This window comes from Mirounga angustirostris, unplaced genomic scaffold (assembly GCF_029215605.1).
Source record: "Mirounga angustirostris isolate CCGP_5_RB_7025 unplaced genomic scaffold, mMirAng1.0.hap1 SCAF_10, whole genome shotgun sequence".
Classification (NCBI taxonomy): Eukaryota; Metazoa; Chordata; class Mammalia; order Carnivora; family Phocidae; genus Mirounga; species Mirounga angustirostris.
The window spans coordinates 109,826,555-109,842,347 of NW_026991718.1; the positions used below are offsets into that span (position 1 = coordinate 109,826,555).

Sequence of the window (15,793 nt, forward strand, 5' to 3'; positions counted from 1 at the left end):
CATGGGCATAAAATGGGAATGTTGAGGGATGTTTAGGAGCAAGCTCGAACACTTTTGGGGTCCTTTTCAGTGCTGGGAGGACGTTCTTGGGTCTGGAGGTGGCCAGAGCATGAAGGCGCTGAGCGAGAAGCAAGGAGAGCCCAGGGGTTGGCCAGGGTGACGGTGAGCAGACCAGGCAGGCGGTGGCAGAGCCGGGTGGGCCTCGGTTACTGTGAGGCTTGGTCTGTTAGCCTCCCAGCCGTGAGGGTGGTTGATGAAGGTGGAAGAGGCTCCCTACATCATCCATCGTTGTCCAAAAGTTTAAGTCTCACACTTCATTTTACAGATGGGGAAACTGAGGCCCAGGAGAGGAAGGGACTCGCCCAAATTCACCAAGTGGGGCAGAAACTGAAGCAGAACTGGAAACCAGGCCTCCTGGCTCCCATGCAGGAGAGACAAAGAGGTGGACCGGAAAGGAACGGGGGCCGTCTCCCCCGCTCTCAGCCCCTTGTGGTGGACGGTCACTTGGCTGTGGCCACGTGGATGGTCACAAAGCCCTTGATGTCCGGGAAGTGGGGGCTGATGAGGTCCACCTGCAGCTGCCTCGGGCCGCTCTTGGATGGGGTGATGTTGAACTGGACCAAGGCCCTCTCCTGAGGCTTCAGGCTGGGCACACTGGGGAAAGGGAATGGGAGAAAGGCAGACCATCAGCCCCCTCTCCTCCCGAGTCTGGCCTGCCATCTCCAGAGCCCTTGGGATCAAGGTCACACCTTGAGACTGACATTCAAGCCTTGTCAGTATGCTTCCAGCTTAATGCCAGGCTTGTCCCCTCCCTGTGCCCTGAACATCCCATACACTTCCTCTCTCTGGGCTTTTGTCTGCACTGTTCCTCCCACCTAGGATGCCCTTCCCATTCCAATTGCACCCAAGGACCAGATCAAGTCCCTCTTCTTCCAGGAGGCCTTCCCTGACGACCCCAGCCACTGAGACCTCCGACTGGGAAGCCCTCTATCCTTCTTGATGCCTAAAAAGCTTCTTGATTCATCATTTAAGGCCAGCTCCACTGTAGCTTTTCCCTGGTTCCACCCCATCCCCAATTAAGGGCTGCCTCTGATTCCCTGGGCCCTGGGGATCCATCTCTCTGCACAAATCACACTGTGCTCATTTGAAGGACCACCTGTCTATGAGAACACTTCTCCAGGCAGAACCCCATCTGGTCATCTTGGCATTCCCAACGGTCGCCACGTGGCTCAGAGAACAGGTCATTCTGATTAAGGGTCATGTGAACAAGTGGGTGGGTGAGTGGATGAGTTATATGACTGAGCTCAGGACCAAATGAATGAAGGAAGGAAAAAATAAATGAAGGCTGGTGTGTCTAGGCTGTGAGCTGGTTCCTGGGGGTCCAGAGTCTTTCCCGCAGCCCCCTCCATTGGCCGCTTCTCCGTGGCCCATCATATAAGGAAAGTAGGGCTCCCACTCCCAGGCTGACACTTACTCGATGCTGAGCTGTCCGTGGAGAAGGCCACTGCCCTCCACCATCAGCACACAGTCCTCCACTTTCTCCAGAAGGGGGTTGACCACCATCACTTCCACCACAACCACCATCCCCACCACGGCAGGGCCCAGCACCTGGAGGGGTGATCCCCATAAGTCATCGTCCTCCTCCACACTCCCCCAGGAAACCCACAGGTCCCGGCTAGGACACTGGCTGGAGCCTGGCCTGGGCATGAATCATGGCCACCCTTTGCATCCACCTACCCCCTTACTGAGCTCCACCATTATATCCATCCATGCCACTTGTCTCTGGCCCTTGAGAGCTGAAGCCGGAGCCAAAAGCACAAACCCCCCAGCTTCTGATGCCCTCCCCCAGCTGTGAAGGGGGCCTGCCAGGAACATGGAGGTGGATGCAGATGGGACTCACCTTGATGGTGATGAAGTCCTCCAGAGTGATGTCCTTCTCCACCAGGAGCTTCTCTCCTTTGGTGACAAAGCACATGGCAGCCAACAGGATCTTCTTGTCCTCTGTCAGATCTTCCTTATATTGAGAGTAAGATATTGTGATTGGGATCTCTTTTGCTGGAAGGGAAAGCAGAGGCGGGAGTTAGGGGTCCAACAATCTCTTTCAACAGTACCCAAGAGGAGGGAGGGAAGGCTCCATTCCTAATTACACTCTCTCTGGTCCTTGCCACCAACCTGAGACAGGCATTATTATCATCAGTTCACAGATGAAGAAACCTAAGGCTCAGAGAGGTTAGTTTCTTGTCCAGTGTCACACAGCAAGTAAATCAAGGAGCCAAGATGAGGTGGGATTCAAATTCAGGCAGTTGGCTACCAACGACACCAGATTGTTTCTCCAAGAACTCCCAGAGGTGTGTTTGAACTTTCCCTAATCATTCCAGATGCAAGTCTCTCAGTCCATTATCCACTCACTGTTTCTTGAGCACCTACTATGTGCTAGGTGCAGAGAAGAGGGGGGTCAAAGGTCTGCCTCAAGCTTCCAATCCGGTGAGGAGGCCAACTTCTTCACCGCTTCTCCAAATCCTCCCTCCCCATTAAGGCCCATCCTAGTCAGCACCCCCAGGTGGAAAGCCTTCACGGGTACCCCACTCAGTGATCTCACGCCCTCTGCCTTCTGAGCTCCCGTGGTCCAGGCCATCTGGGTTTCTCACCAGCCGCAGACACCCCGCCTGTGCATTTCCTTCTCTTGAGCATGGGTCGCCACAGGCCCCAGCGGACTCCCAGTCATATCTGGGTGTTTTTGGACCACGTATTTTTTTTCCTTTAGCTACAGTATGTTCTTTCTGATTTGCTCCCGGCCCTACCACCCCCTACTGCTCTTCCCGTGTGTCTCTTTCCTTCCTGCCCCTGAGGGCGTCAGGTTACAACCTGTGGAAAAGGTCCTTAAAGGATTTGAACTTGGTTCACTTTATGGTCTCCCAGAGCTTTGCATATAGCAGGTGCTTCTTGAATGCCCAAATGCCGATCCATCGGTCAAAACTCTACCTTGCCTTATGGGTTTCCTTAGTCCAGTAGGTCATGACTGGGAGAATCCTTAACACAATAACAGCAATAATTAATAATTATAAAAGCTAATTTTTACTAACTTTTACTGCTGGGCACTTAGGAGCACATTCGTTGATGAACTCATTCAATCCTCCCAACAATTCCATGAGCCAGTAATACTTATCTCCAATTTATAATCTCAATAATCCTGTCAGTCCCTACAATAAATTATGTTCCTTAGGTGGTAGGCATGACACCAAATACTTTACATATGTTACATCATTTACTCCTTGCGTGGCAGGAGATCAGTGGTTCTCAAAGCGTGGTCTTGGAATCGGGGCATCAGCATTATCTGGGAACTTGTTAGAAATGCAAATTCCAAGACTCCTCAATAAAATATTAGCAAACTGACTCCCACCACATATAAAAAGAACTATCTGTATATTTATTTAAAGATTATACATCTGTTAAAATGATGTGGACGGAGAGCTTATAAAAATATGTAAATAACAATGTAATGTGAACAGAGAGAGGCACTAATAAACACTGAGTGCCCACAGTGTAATCAGACCTGTTCGGCAAAAAGCAACAGGTGTTAAAAATATGGAAGGAAAACAAGTTAACAATTTATGGGGGGGGGGTGGCAGGATCACAGGTGATCCTTCTCTGTGCCCTCAAAACCTTTAATGAAGACATATTACTTTTAATATGAAAAAAAACCAGGAGAAAGTGCATGTTAGTTAATATTTCCTTATGAAGTGTTATTTTGCCATTTGGATTTCGTGAAAGGTAAAAAGCAAAAAAATGAAAAGGTGTGTGATGTCTCCTTCACATGTTTTCCCTCTGTCAAAACACACAAGCTTCTGAAACTGGGCCCAGAAGAACAATTTCTTTAAGTGAATCCTTAGAGTGCAGAATGTTATGTGACGGGGGAGAGGGAGAGAGAGACAGACAGACAGAAACCGGAGGGGAGGAAAGGAGGGCTGGGGACAGAGAATGTTGTGGGGACAGCAGCTGATGTGTACAGAATTCTCAGGACAGGGCCTGGCACACGTAAGCACTTAGTAACCATTGCTTACTGGTCCATGCCCCTCACATGGGACACCTGCAGACAGCTGGGCTCCAGAATTTGCTGGATTTTAGGAAGGTGACGAGGCATACTCCATAGACTGTGAAATGTTCCCGGCAGGTATTTGTTCCGGGTGTAAATATTCAGAGGGATTGCGATCACCTCAGCTCCATCCGAGTTTGCCACCAGATGATTGTGGACTTCTATTACTAGTCTCATTAGTGAGCTCCTCTGAGCTCAGTTTTCTCACCTGTCAATTGGGGACAAGAGGCAAGGCACTGAACACATGCCCAGCAACATCCCTGTCTTTCCTGGAAATGAGTGCAGGATGCTGGGAAGGTGTGCTCCGCCCTCCCCACCCCCCATTAAGGGGTTGGGCTGGCGAGGTCCCCCCAAGTGGGGGCCTTCCTACCTTCCGCCGGCCCCAGCCGCACCGAGTGGGACTCGTGCAGGATCTCAGCCACCGGCCTGCGGGTGTATAGGATGGTGGCGCCGCTCAGGTTGACTCGGACCCTCTGGGGCCTGGAGGTGAGGTTGGTCAAGCACAGAGCCAGGCTCAGGTCGTGGCCCAGCACGGGCGGTTCCAGCATCTTGAACTTGCCGGTGATGTTGGGCTTGGTGGCGGGCCCCAGGAGGTCCCCGCGCCAAAGACCACGGCCGCCCATCCTGCGGAACCCGGTCCTCCTCCCAGAGGCTTCCACACTGAACAGCTTCCTCATGGCCTTGCGGTACACCTGCCTCTCCTTCCAGGACCCTGCGGGCATCACGCACGGTGAGGCGGGCACCCCTTTCCTCCTCCACCCGTCCCAGGGCCTCTCTGCTCATTTCCCCTCCTCTCTAGGCAAAACCATGCCTCCTTCACCCCTTCCATACCACGGCCATGGCGGGGGGGGGGGGGGGGGGTGGTGTCTCAGACCAACAGCCCAGGAACCAGCCATATGCACTGTGTTTGGTTCTGGGACTATTTAAATACGTTTTAGGGGCGCCTGGGTGGCTCAGTTGGTTAAGCCACTGCCTTCGGCTCAGGTCATGATCCTGGAGTCCCGGGATCGAGTCCCGCATCGGGCTCCCTGCTCGGCGGGGAGTCTGCTTCTCCCTCTGACCCTCCCCCCTCTTGTGCTGTCTCTAAAATAAATAAATAAAATCTTAAATAAATAAATAAATAAATAAATAAATAAATAAATAAATACGTTTTAAATTAGTCGCCAACAACTCCAGGTTGGAAAATTCCGCGCAAAAATACAGGTTGGCAGCTTCTCTGACAACTGGGTCTGAAGGCTCATCCGATAGGGAGAGCCGACACTCGCGTAGACGTGCGAGGCGCCGCGCACAACAGTTCCAGCCGCTGTATTTCCTCCCCGGGGAGGTCGGCGCTACCACCACCCCATTTTATAGATAAGGAACCCGAGGCACAGAGAAATAAAGCAACCCCTGAGGGGCTCAAGATTTGACCCCAGGCAGTCTGGCTCCAAATTCCATTTGTTAGTCATGCTCCCTTCCAACTGTCTACACCGCGGTGATGGGCTAGAGCTGGGTAATGGCTGCTTCCCTTGCCATCACAGCCCGCGGGGAGGGGCCTGGCCCCGGTTGGCCTGTGGCGGTCCGTAGAGCAGACAGGCTGTCTTGGGAGACCGACGGAGGCCGCCGTATCGCCCTTACCTTCTGGATACTTGTAGAGGCCGGTGATGTCCACACGGGAGTCGCTGCCCACGGCCTTGGTGCTGATACACCTCCCGATCTTCTTTGTGTCCGAGTATATCCGCTCCCAGCTCTCATCCTCGTGCCACAGCCAGGTGACATAGTCCGCGTTGACCTCCGCGAACACAAAGGGGCCATCGTGGGCCAGGTGCACGTCGCCCTCGCGGATGGCGGTGACGGAGGCCGGGCCACACCGGAACACGCCTGGGCAGGAGGGATGGCCGTGAGCAGCATGGGTGAGGGAAAGCGGGGGTCTGCGACCCGCCCGGCTGAGCCCATACCTTCGCTCTCCTCCTGGGGGGTGGCGTCCAGAACCTGCCAGCCGTTGTAGGAGGGGCCCAGGTCCTGGCGGGCAAACCAACTCTCATTCCAGACATGGAAATTCCTGCCACAGAGAGAGGAGGGGGCAGGGGGGCCTTCAGCGAGCACAGAGGCCCAGAGGATGGCCAGTTCCTGCTGTGAGCCAGGCCCCGGCCCCAGACTGCAGTACTGGGGCTGAATCTTAGGAACCATTCATTGAACCATACTGGTGAACAGTTCTATATACAATCTGAGAGTTAAATATATGTATATAGGTATATGTATATAGGTGTGTGTATATATATATATATTCCATATATATGTAGTGTATGTATGTATGTGTATATATGTATATACATGTATATATATGTGTGTGTGTGTATATATATATACATATATTGATATATATATATATCAAGAAACTGTTGTTCAAGGTACCAGAAATACAATCGCAAATAAGACACAAGATCTTGGGGCGCCTGGGTGGCTCAGTCGGTTAAGCGTCTGCCTTCGGCTCAGGTCATGATCCTAGGGTCCTGGGATCGAGTCTCGCATCGGGCTCCCTGCTCTGTGGGGAGCCTGCTTCTCCCTCTCCTCCCCATTTGTGCTCTCTATCTCACTATCTCTTGTCTCTCTCTCTCAAATAAATAAAATCTAAAAAAAAAATTAAAAAAAAAAAAGACACAAGATCTTGCCCTCATGAAGCTTACATTCTACGAAAGGAGAAGAGGGGTGAGGAGATGGGTAAAAATAAGTAAGCAGATAAATAAAACAAATGCAAGTAACAATAAATGCTGTGAAGAAAGAGAGAGACCTGAGTGGTGAGTAACGGCTGGAGACCAACTCTAAGAAAATGACGTTTAAGATGAGGCTTAAATAAGAAAGGATTAGCCATCGGAAGAGCGATGGGAACAGTGTTCCAGGCAGAAGGAACAGCATGTGCAAAGACTCTGAGATAAGGAAAATCTTTGTGTCTTCAAGGAACAGAAAGTACATATCTGCTGGGCTTTGGCCAGCATGGGGGGCGGGTAGGTAGGAGTCAGATTATGCAGGGCTCTGTAGGTCTTGGTAAGGAGTTCAGACTTTACGTTTCCTGTGTTAAAGATGAGAACATGAGACTAGCAAAGTGACATCATTTGCACAAGGCTCACCCAGGAAGGAAGCAGGAGAGACAAACCCCAGTTTGCCGGACTTGGCATCTTTATAGCTGACCTCAGGACTCCTCTTAAGGAGGTAGTTGTCTTTGTGTGGGAGAGTATCTGGATAAGGACTTGGGTGTAATCTGATAACCTCTGTGGTGACAGGGGTCCCAGCATCAAAAGAGAAGACTTTTTTTTTTGGTGCTCCTGCAGGGAGAGGGAATGAGGAGAACCAAAAGGAGGAGGAAAGGGGAGAAGAGAGGCAGAGGGAAGGAATGAGGCTATAGACCTGTTTTTTCCTGGTTTTGACTATGGTTTTCTATACAACTGAAAGGCAGACCAGGTTCATACCCAAGCTCTTCCACTCACTTTGCTGTGCAGCCTTAGAGAGGTTACCTAACCTCTCTGTGCCTGGATTTCCTCATCGACAAAATAGGGCTAATAATGCTAGCTTGCTCACAAGACTGTCTGGAGGAATTCATGAGTCCGTATATGCACAGCACTTAGAACTGGGCCTGGCATAGACTAGGTGCTCACTGAGCGTGGTGTTATTATTATTTCTAAAACCTTATTTTAAAATTCTGAAATGTAGAACAAGATGAGCAGGATGACATCATGCTGCAGATACTAAGTGGGTAAAAAGCTTGGGAGCGAGGGACTGTGAGTATGTACGTCCTGGTATCTGCAGAGCCTCCCTGTGAAGAGGTGTAAGAAGCTCGTCGCAGTGTTGCCTCCTGTGAGGAGGATGCCAGGCTCGAACCCGGGCGGGAGGGAGGCTTAGCCCTGTCGCCCATTTGGTACCTTTTGAATATTAATGCACATGCATGTATTTCCTATTTTAAAAAATTAAATTAGGGCGCCTGGGTGGCTAAGTCAGTTAAGCGTCTGCCTTCAGCTCAGGTCGTGATGCCGGGGTTTTGAGATCGAGTAGGGCTCCCTGCTCAGTGGGGAGTCTGCTTCTCCCTCTCCCCCTACCCCCCCTGCTTGTGCGCTCACTCTCTCTCGCGCTCTCAAATAAATAAATAAAATCTTTAAAAAAGTAAAATAAAAAGTTAAATTAAAATGAACTGTTTAAAGCTTTGTGGGAAGAGTCTTGTTGGGACTGAGGAGGAGGCTATCTCCCCCCTGGGACATATTCAGGGCGCACGGCTGCTGACAGAGAAGCAGGGGTAGAACATAGGGGTAACGACGCAGAGGGAATCTCGGGGAAGGCTCAGAGTCCCACAGAGGGGGAACTGGAGTTCAAGGCAGTCAAATCTTGAGTCCCCCCTCCTTGGCCTCTGGGTCATGTGTCCTGGGGCCACCCCTCCTGCAGACGGGCTCAGGGAGCCCTGGGGCTGGGCTGGCAACCCAGGGGACTAGGACCCACCACATGCTGTCTTCTGTCAGGTCCTCCAACGTCCGCCCGAAGGAGTCCACGTATTTGTCCACACTCAGGTTCCTGTCCGTATCATGGGCTGAGTTAAAGTTGGACACCACCCGGGTGGCGATCCCCAGGCACCTAAGGACTGAAGAGCAGGAGGCTGGTGCGGATTCCCAGCAGGTGGCAGGGACCCTCCAGCAGGTGGCAGGGACCCCCTAGGAGGTGGCAGGGACCACCCCCATCAGGTGGCAAGGACCCACATCTGTCACACCCCCTCCCTGTCTCTGTCTGCTTTGCCTGCCTCACTCTCAGAAGCACCGCCTTCCCCGTACAACCTCTCCGGAGACTTCCGAAGACACTATGCCACCCCCGTATGGACAGCCAGGCTCTGAGGCCGGTGGGACCTTGGAAGTCACATAATAGCCACATAATCGCCCATTCATTTTCCTGCGGCGCCAGAGGCCTAGGGGCCACAGGGCTTGCTCAGGGACACTCAAAGAGCTCAAGACAGGAGGATCTGAGCCTCCTTCTGCAAAATAAAAGATCAAAAGTCATGTCAATGAACGGCCTGGTTTCTCTCATCATTAGCCAGACTTCTCCTTCCCCATCGCCAAAAGAGGTAGACTCGGGGTGGGGTCTGTGCAAGTGTATGCAAATGAAGGCAAATGAGGGAGCCGGCTTGCGGTGGGGGCGGGGACCGTCTTTCCCTGGGTACCTGTGCACAGGACTCCCGCGAAGACCCAGCACTGGCCGTACTTGACCGGCTTGAACCTGCCCTTGAACCACTTGTGCAGAATGGTCACACTGCCGCTCCAGTGCAGGGGGCTGGTGCCGCTGCCGTACTTGCCCTGCCACTGGCCTTGAACCACGCCCCGGTCATCGTTGCTGTTCACCTGCGCAGAGGAGGCGCCGACAGGTCCACCAACGGGCGGGGCTTCCCTCCCCGGGACCTCGCTACTGCAACATCATCTCACACTTTGGACCACCTCCTCGCTGGGGGCCACCCCTTCCTTTTAAACTCCCCGAAAAACTGGGGGCATCTGCAGTCTTAAAATACCTGCTTTTGGTTCCATTTATCATCTTCAACGACCTTCCATTGGGATACTCTATTGTTGACAATTACCTATGACTTTACAGCATTTCCTCTTTTAAATGATCTGTTTCGGGGACTGTTGGTGGTATAATTACAGAGGCAGCTAACATTCATTAGACGCTTACTGTGTGCAGGCAGTATTCTAAGGACTCTCTGCACACTATATTAACCCACTTTAAAGTAGGTTTTGTTATTTTCCTTTTTTTTTTTTTTTTTAAACAGATTCAGAGGGGTTAAGGGACCTGTCGAAGCCACACGGCAAGTTAGCAAAAGGTGCGGGTGACCCTCAAGTTCAGGACTCTGACTTGGAGCCTGTCCCGCTATCCCACAGGGCTGTGTCACTCCACTGTCTGGAACTGGTCACTGCTTTTGAGTCTCTGGGCTCCCACACTTGTCTGAGGTCTCGAGGAATGAAGCGTATCTACTCTGAGAAAATCAGCTTCATACATTTTTGGAATCACAGATACCCACCCACTGGTCTTAGCACCTGCTTGCAGTAGGCCTTCTGGCTCTCTTGGGAGGAGGAGGAGGAATTGTTGTGTGTATCAGAATAAAGATGGCTCTCCTCCCATGGAGAGATGGGCCTGAGTACCCCCCTCCCTGAATCTGGGCTGGCCTGGGACTGCTCTGGCCGATGACTATGGCAGAAGGGATGTGGTGCCAATTTCCAGGCCCAGGCTTTCCAGGACTCGAAGCTTCCGCTTCTTCTGTTTTGGAACCGTTGTCTGGCCAGCAGCCAGCAGCTCTATCTGATTACCCGGAGATCGCCATGCTGTGAGGAAGCCCAAGCTAGTCACATGGAAAGGCTGCATGGAGAGAGGGCCACGACTGGGCCGGCCTCAGCTGTTCTAACCAGCCCGGCCCAGGGGCCACACATGACAGTGAGCAAGCCAGCTTGACATCCCAGCTCCAGCAGACACAGCATGGAAGAGAACGAAAGAAGCCCTCCCTGCTAGAACCCAGGCCCCACATACATGGTTTCATGAAACCAGTCCCACCATCAGTCGCCATTCAGACACCCCCTGCTGAAGCATCCTGGAGCAGAGACAGGCGTCCTCACGGTGCTCTGCCCAAGTCCCTGATCTATAAAACTCTAGGCACAATAAGTGGTTGTTTTGTGCCACTTGAGTTTTGGCTGTGATTTGGGGCAGCGATAGAGAATTAGAACAAGAAGCAACTTGGGGAAATCACAGGGTGTGACCCCGGGGTTGGCTCAGGGACCCAGGAGGACATGTGTATGCAGGGATGGCGGGGCTCCTCACCATGGCGCTGATGGCCCTGCTGACGTAGATGGGGTCGTGGCGGCGGGACACATCGGTGGCAGGGTCGTTTTGGTGAAGAGGACTTTGGTCCAGGATGCAGAGGCAGATGTTCAGGATATCCTCCTCGAACTGTCCCCAGAGAGGCTCTGCTTAGAGGCCAGAGCCTCCCACGATGCGTACCCAGTGGGTCCCTTGTGTCGTGCAGGGGAATTTGCCTACCGCCACCCCGGGGACACCGCAAAGCATCCCCAAGTCTCAGGAACCCTCCCTCAAAGAGTCACTGGGAACCAGAAGCTGCACCTTAATCATGTCCCTCCCGGTTCAGTAACCACCCCCCGGACTCCCCACCCCCCACAGTAAAGTCTGTGGGGAACGGGTGACTCTGGAGCCACATCTATCCTGCCGGCACACCCCTACTGCTTAAATGACTTTTTCCAAAGACCTTTGAACGAATTGACAGCATTTAAAAACTGGAGGATCTTTGACAGCATTTAAAAACAAATTATGATTTCTGGTCTCTGGCGGGTCTTTGGAAAGTCTGGGGAGGCACATGGCAAGAAGAGGCGGGTGCTGAGGAGTGGTTACCCCCTAAGTGGACCCCAGACTCTCTAGTCCCTGGTCCCTACCCAGCCCCTGAGCCCCAGAGTAACCTCTGGCTCCTCAGCCTGACAGTCAGCGTCTTTAACTTGCCCCACCAACCTGAAGCCCAGGCCGACCGGACTCCTCTATCAGAGCCTCCTCTGTTCCCTGCCTCCCGCCGCCATGCTGCTGTGGGCTCTGCCCTCCACCTGGCCACATCGCGCCCGGCTTGGGACACCCAGCCCCAAAGCCACGAAGCCTCCGCAATCCCCGAGGTGGAGTTTTCTTTCATGCTCTTCTGACTTCCCTCTGACCCCATCTCTACCACTCTGATGCCCCCCTCCCCTCCGCCATCACACCTTTTATTGTAACTGTTTATCTGGTCAGTGGCTCTTAAGTGTGGTCCCTGACCAGCAGCAGCACCACCTGGGACCACGTTAGAAATGTGCATTCTCAGGACCCACCCCAGATCCACCGAATCAGCAACTCTGGGGCGGTGGGGGGCGGGGGGGGGGCAGCCATCTGTGTGTTTTAAAGAGCCCTCCGTGGGATTCTGGTGCATGCACAAGACTAAGAACCCCTGATCGAGGCTGTTTTTTCTTCTACAATGCACTGTATCCAAAGCACCTCCCCTTCCCAAGGACCCAGCGCAGGGCCTTGGCACAGCTAACAGGTGAGTGATGAACGGATTTGCTCTAGGAGTCAGCCCAGCTTGTCCCTGCTGGGAGGAAGTGAGCAGACAGAAGGGCTCCTGGGCTGACTTCCTGCACGCCCCACCCTGCATCCCCTGTTTGGCCTGTGCCCCTGGAGACCTGCCCGTAGTTCCAGCCCTGGGCTCGGATGTGCTTCTCCACGCCTCGGAAGATGATCCCACTGTCATTCAGCACATACTCCTGTCTCTCCTCCTCTGAGTCCAGAAACACGTCGTCCTCTGAAAAGCAGTTGTCGGGCCCAGCATGGGCTGGGGCTCTGGTGTTGCAGGCCTGGGGCAGGGGCTACATCAGGGAGAGCAGCGAGATGGGGCCTGGGGGCTTGGGACGGGGCGGGGCAGGGAGCAGAGGGGTTTACAGGCTCCTAGGCTGCCTTCTGGCCAAGCCCCATTCCACCTGGGGGACTCCATTCCCCAGGCAGAGACCCACCCCAACCCAGCCCAAGACTGAGGGACTTTAAGAATCCTGACCCTTTGGGTAACCCTGCTTGGTACCGACAGCAGCCTCACATTTCTTAAATATTAATCAGAATACTGACTCCAGTACTCCTTACGATGTACTTTGTACATTACAAGCATCAGCACTATGAATTCCCACCGTAATTGCAAGAGGTAGGCGCTGTTATAACTCCCATTTCACAGATGGGGAAACCAAGACTCACAGAGGGAGGCAACTTAGCAGAGCAGGGACTAAACCAAGGCTGCTGATGGCGAGAGCCCGGGCCTCTCTTCCCACAAGGTCCCATCCCTGCCGACTGGCCCCGCACACCAGAAACCACTGATTCTTGCCCCTCTGGCACAAGATCCTCTGTAGTCCCTGCTACCGGGTCCCTCTGCCCAGGGCCCGCTTCTGCCTAGGCCTAGCTCTTGCCAAGCTCTTGGCATGGCATTCACCTCCCTGTTGCTTAGCCTGCCTCCCAGATGCCCTGCTAAGGGCAGGCCCACCTCTAGGACAGCTTCCGGGAAATCCTCTGCCTCGGACTTGTCAGCCCCTACCTGGGCACCACGGGTTGAAAAGGAGAACAAATTCGCCCAGCTTCCGCTCATTTTGTTTTCGGCGAGAGGAGACCCTGGTGCTCATCCGGTAGCGGCCGATGACAGCGTTGGGAGGGCTGGTGATGCTGACGGTCATGCTGTTCTCCGTCTGAGCCTCCTCCATGGCTGTCCAGGTCTTGCCCACTTCCGGCTCCGATATCTGGAACACAGCTTTGGTGTGGTGGTCCTCAGAAGCCTGGGGTCCTGGCAGAGAGGAGAGGGAATCAGGAGACCCAGCTCTAGAGAAGCAGAAAAGCTACAAGCCTGGAATGCCAACTTCACTCCCTGAACCGCCGGGCCACTCTTGGGGGCCACCCCCACTGTTCCCGATTTCCCATCCACTTCCTGGATCTAGGAGAAAGTAACAGGACCCCTGAAATCAAAGTCTGTCATATGTCTGTCTAGGAAAGAAAAGCTTGGGCTCCAAAAGTCCGTGAGGAATTCCCGTGGTTTTCCAGAGCCCTAGATTCCTTAGTAGGCAGAGAATTCCAGGGCTGCATCATCGATCCTGCTAGCCATCTGCACGCAGCACGCCGTCATCAAAAGTCTCCATGGGTCCGAGCTCAGCCCACCTGCAGGGACTGGGACTTGCTTCCCTCCAGTCTGCGCTGATGACCGAAGGGTCTCAGGTCACTGGTCACAAGACAGAGCTTTCTGGATGTAGACCAGCAGGGGGCGCTGGCGAGACAGTTACCTGTCTGCACGGTGAAGATGATGGTCTCCTGCTCCTCCAGGGGTCTGTTGAGCTCCAGCACCAAGGTGAACGCCTGGCCCCTGCGAACCACCAGCTCGGGGTCGGGGTACTCTTGGGTGTGGTGGGCAGCACCGTTCTTCCGGCTCAGCCAGTCCACCTTGGTGACTCGTCTCCCTGGGCAGGGAGAGGACAGGGAGGTGAGGCCAAGCCCTTGACACGTGTCTCATCCACGTCTGCCTTGCCCGCCCACCTGCTTCAACCTGCCAGTCATCGGCTCATGCAGCTACTTTTTATCATATGCAGTTGGCTCTTGTTATTCGCAGTACTTACGTTCCTCAAAGTTGCCGTGAACACTGAATTAGCGAATACTGAACCATTACTCTTAGCCTGACCCCCAGCCCCCAGCCCCCCGAACGCCCAGCTGACAGCCAGCACCGACTTGGCAGCCATGGGACCGAGCCATCTTGCAAGCAAATCCTCCAGCCTCTGGTCATGCTGCCTCCACTGATCCTAAGCAAAGCAGAACCCAGCTGCCCCCACCGAGCTCTGCCCAGACTGCGGGTTTGTGAGTGAGAGAATGATTGCTGTTGTTTTAAGCCTCTATGTGTTGCGGCGGTTTGTTATATAGCAGTAGATAAGCAAAACATGCAGGGGCCCCAGGAATAACCGGGATGGAATTTTCCAACAAGCCCAGTGGGATCAGGACCCAAAGTTAGATTTCCTTTAAATAGTATCAGTAAATGTGACCTTCCTTCCTTCCTTCCTTCCTTCCTTCCTTCCTTCCTTCCTTCCTTCCTTCTCCCTCCCTCCATTCCTTTCTTTCTTTTTTTAGAGGGGGGTGGGGCAGAGGGAGAGGGAGAGAGAATCTTAAGCAGGTTCCACGCCCAGTGCTGAGCCCCATGCGGGGCTGGATCTCATGACCCTAAGGTCATGACCCGAGCCCAAATCAAGAGTTCACGCTTAACTGACTAAGCCATCCAGGCACCCCGTGACACACCTTTCACATCCAAGTTTGGGTTGTCAGTTCATACCTGCAAAACTTTTCAACATGCAACTCTGGCATCTGGATAAATCCTTAGGACTCTTCTTCAACAATAACAATCAACTTCTTTCCGGTATGCAAATCCTAACTTAGAGGCCTGGTAAGACTCTCCCAGGTAATGTGAAAGCCACCCTGCCCCCAAGTATGATAATGAGAGTAATAAGATGAATAGCTAATACATATATATTCAATACTCACCATGAGCTAGACATCATCCTCTGTGATTTACATTCATAAATTCAGTTAATCATGACAACAACCTTGAGGTAAGCACTACTATTACCCCCATTCTACTGATGAGAAAACTCAGGCACAGAGAGGTAAAGTCACTCTACAAAGGTCACACAGCTATATGGGTGGTGCCAGGGTTCCATGCTATCCTGCCTCTCTGGTGAGCAAGGACCCAGACCAGGAATTGTCTTGCGTCGTTGGGGTGTGGGATGGAGAAAACGCAGGATTTGGAGCCTGACTCTAGTTGGGTCATCGCTCGTGTGCCCTTGGGCACATCACCTCACCTTTCTGAGTCTCAGTGTCCTGATCTAAAAAGTGGAGGCCATGATAGCACCTACCCCACAGGGTTCTTGGAAGGATTCAGCCAAAAAGACTGCCCCTGCAGGAAATCCAGTGGTGTGGCATTTTGCATATGGTAGGCACTCAGCAAGTGTCATGTTCTTTCCTGGAGAAGGTGGGACCTGCACTCTGATACCACAGGCTTCTGTCCCTTTTCCGGCTTAACCTCTGCCTCTTCCCATGGCCAAGGCCAAGTCCAAGTCCTCTGTGCAGCCTGGGAGCCCTGAGGCACGCCCTGTAAGTAATTCTTCCCATCTT

General features: G+C 53.1%; 1 protein-coding gene across 1 annotated transcript; it reads right to left on the reverse strand.

Annotated features, from left to right (window-relative positions):
• Positions 1-500: 500 nt before the first annotated feature.
• On the reverse strand, positions 501-14,373 carry TGM6 (transglutaminase 6). The gene is made up of 13 exons (XM_064573539.1): positions 14,316-14,373; positions 13,924-14,097; positions 13,191-13,433; positions 12,298-12,416; positions 10,907-11,035; positions 9,267-9,444; positions 8,558-8,696; positions 6,031-6,134; positions 5,711-5,953; positions 4,464-4,805; positions 1,901-2,055; positions 1,475-1,608; positions 501-654 (listed from the first exon to the last, which is right to left on the reverse strand). Exons 1-13 carry the CDS (start codon positions 14,371-14,373, stop codon positions 501-503), a joined length of 2,172 nt encoding a protein of 723 aa, XP_064429609.1.
• Between the last annotated feature and the right edge of the window lie 1,420 nt (positions 14,374-15,793).

What these genes read in the sequence shown, in the direction of transcription:
- TGM6 (XM_064573539.1), bottom strand. Translation starts at nt 14,373, where the DNA reads ATGGCTGCCAAGTCGGTGCTGGCTGTCAGCTGGGCGTTCGGGGGGCTG. An exon ending in AGGGCTGGAACTACGGGCAG is followed by an intron (nt 11,036 to 12,297) that starts GTCTCCAGGGGC and finishes CTCTGGGGACAG; the next exon opens with TTCGAGGAGGATATCCTGAA. An exon ending in CTGACAGAAGACAGCATGTG is followed by an intron (nt 6,135 to 8,557) that starts GTGGGTCCTAGT and finishes TCTCTGTGGCAG; the next exon opens with GAATTTCCATGTCTGGAATG.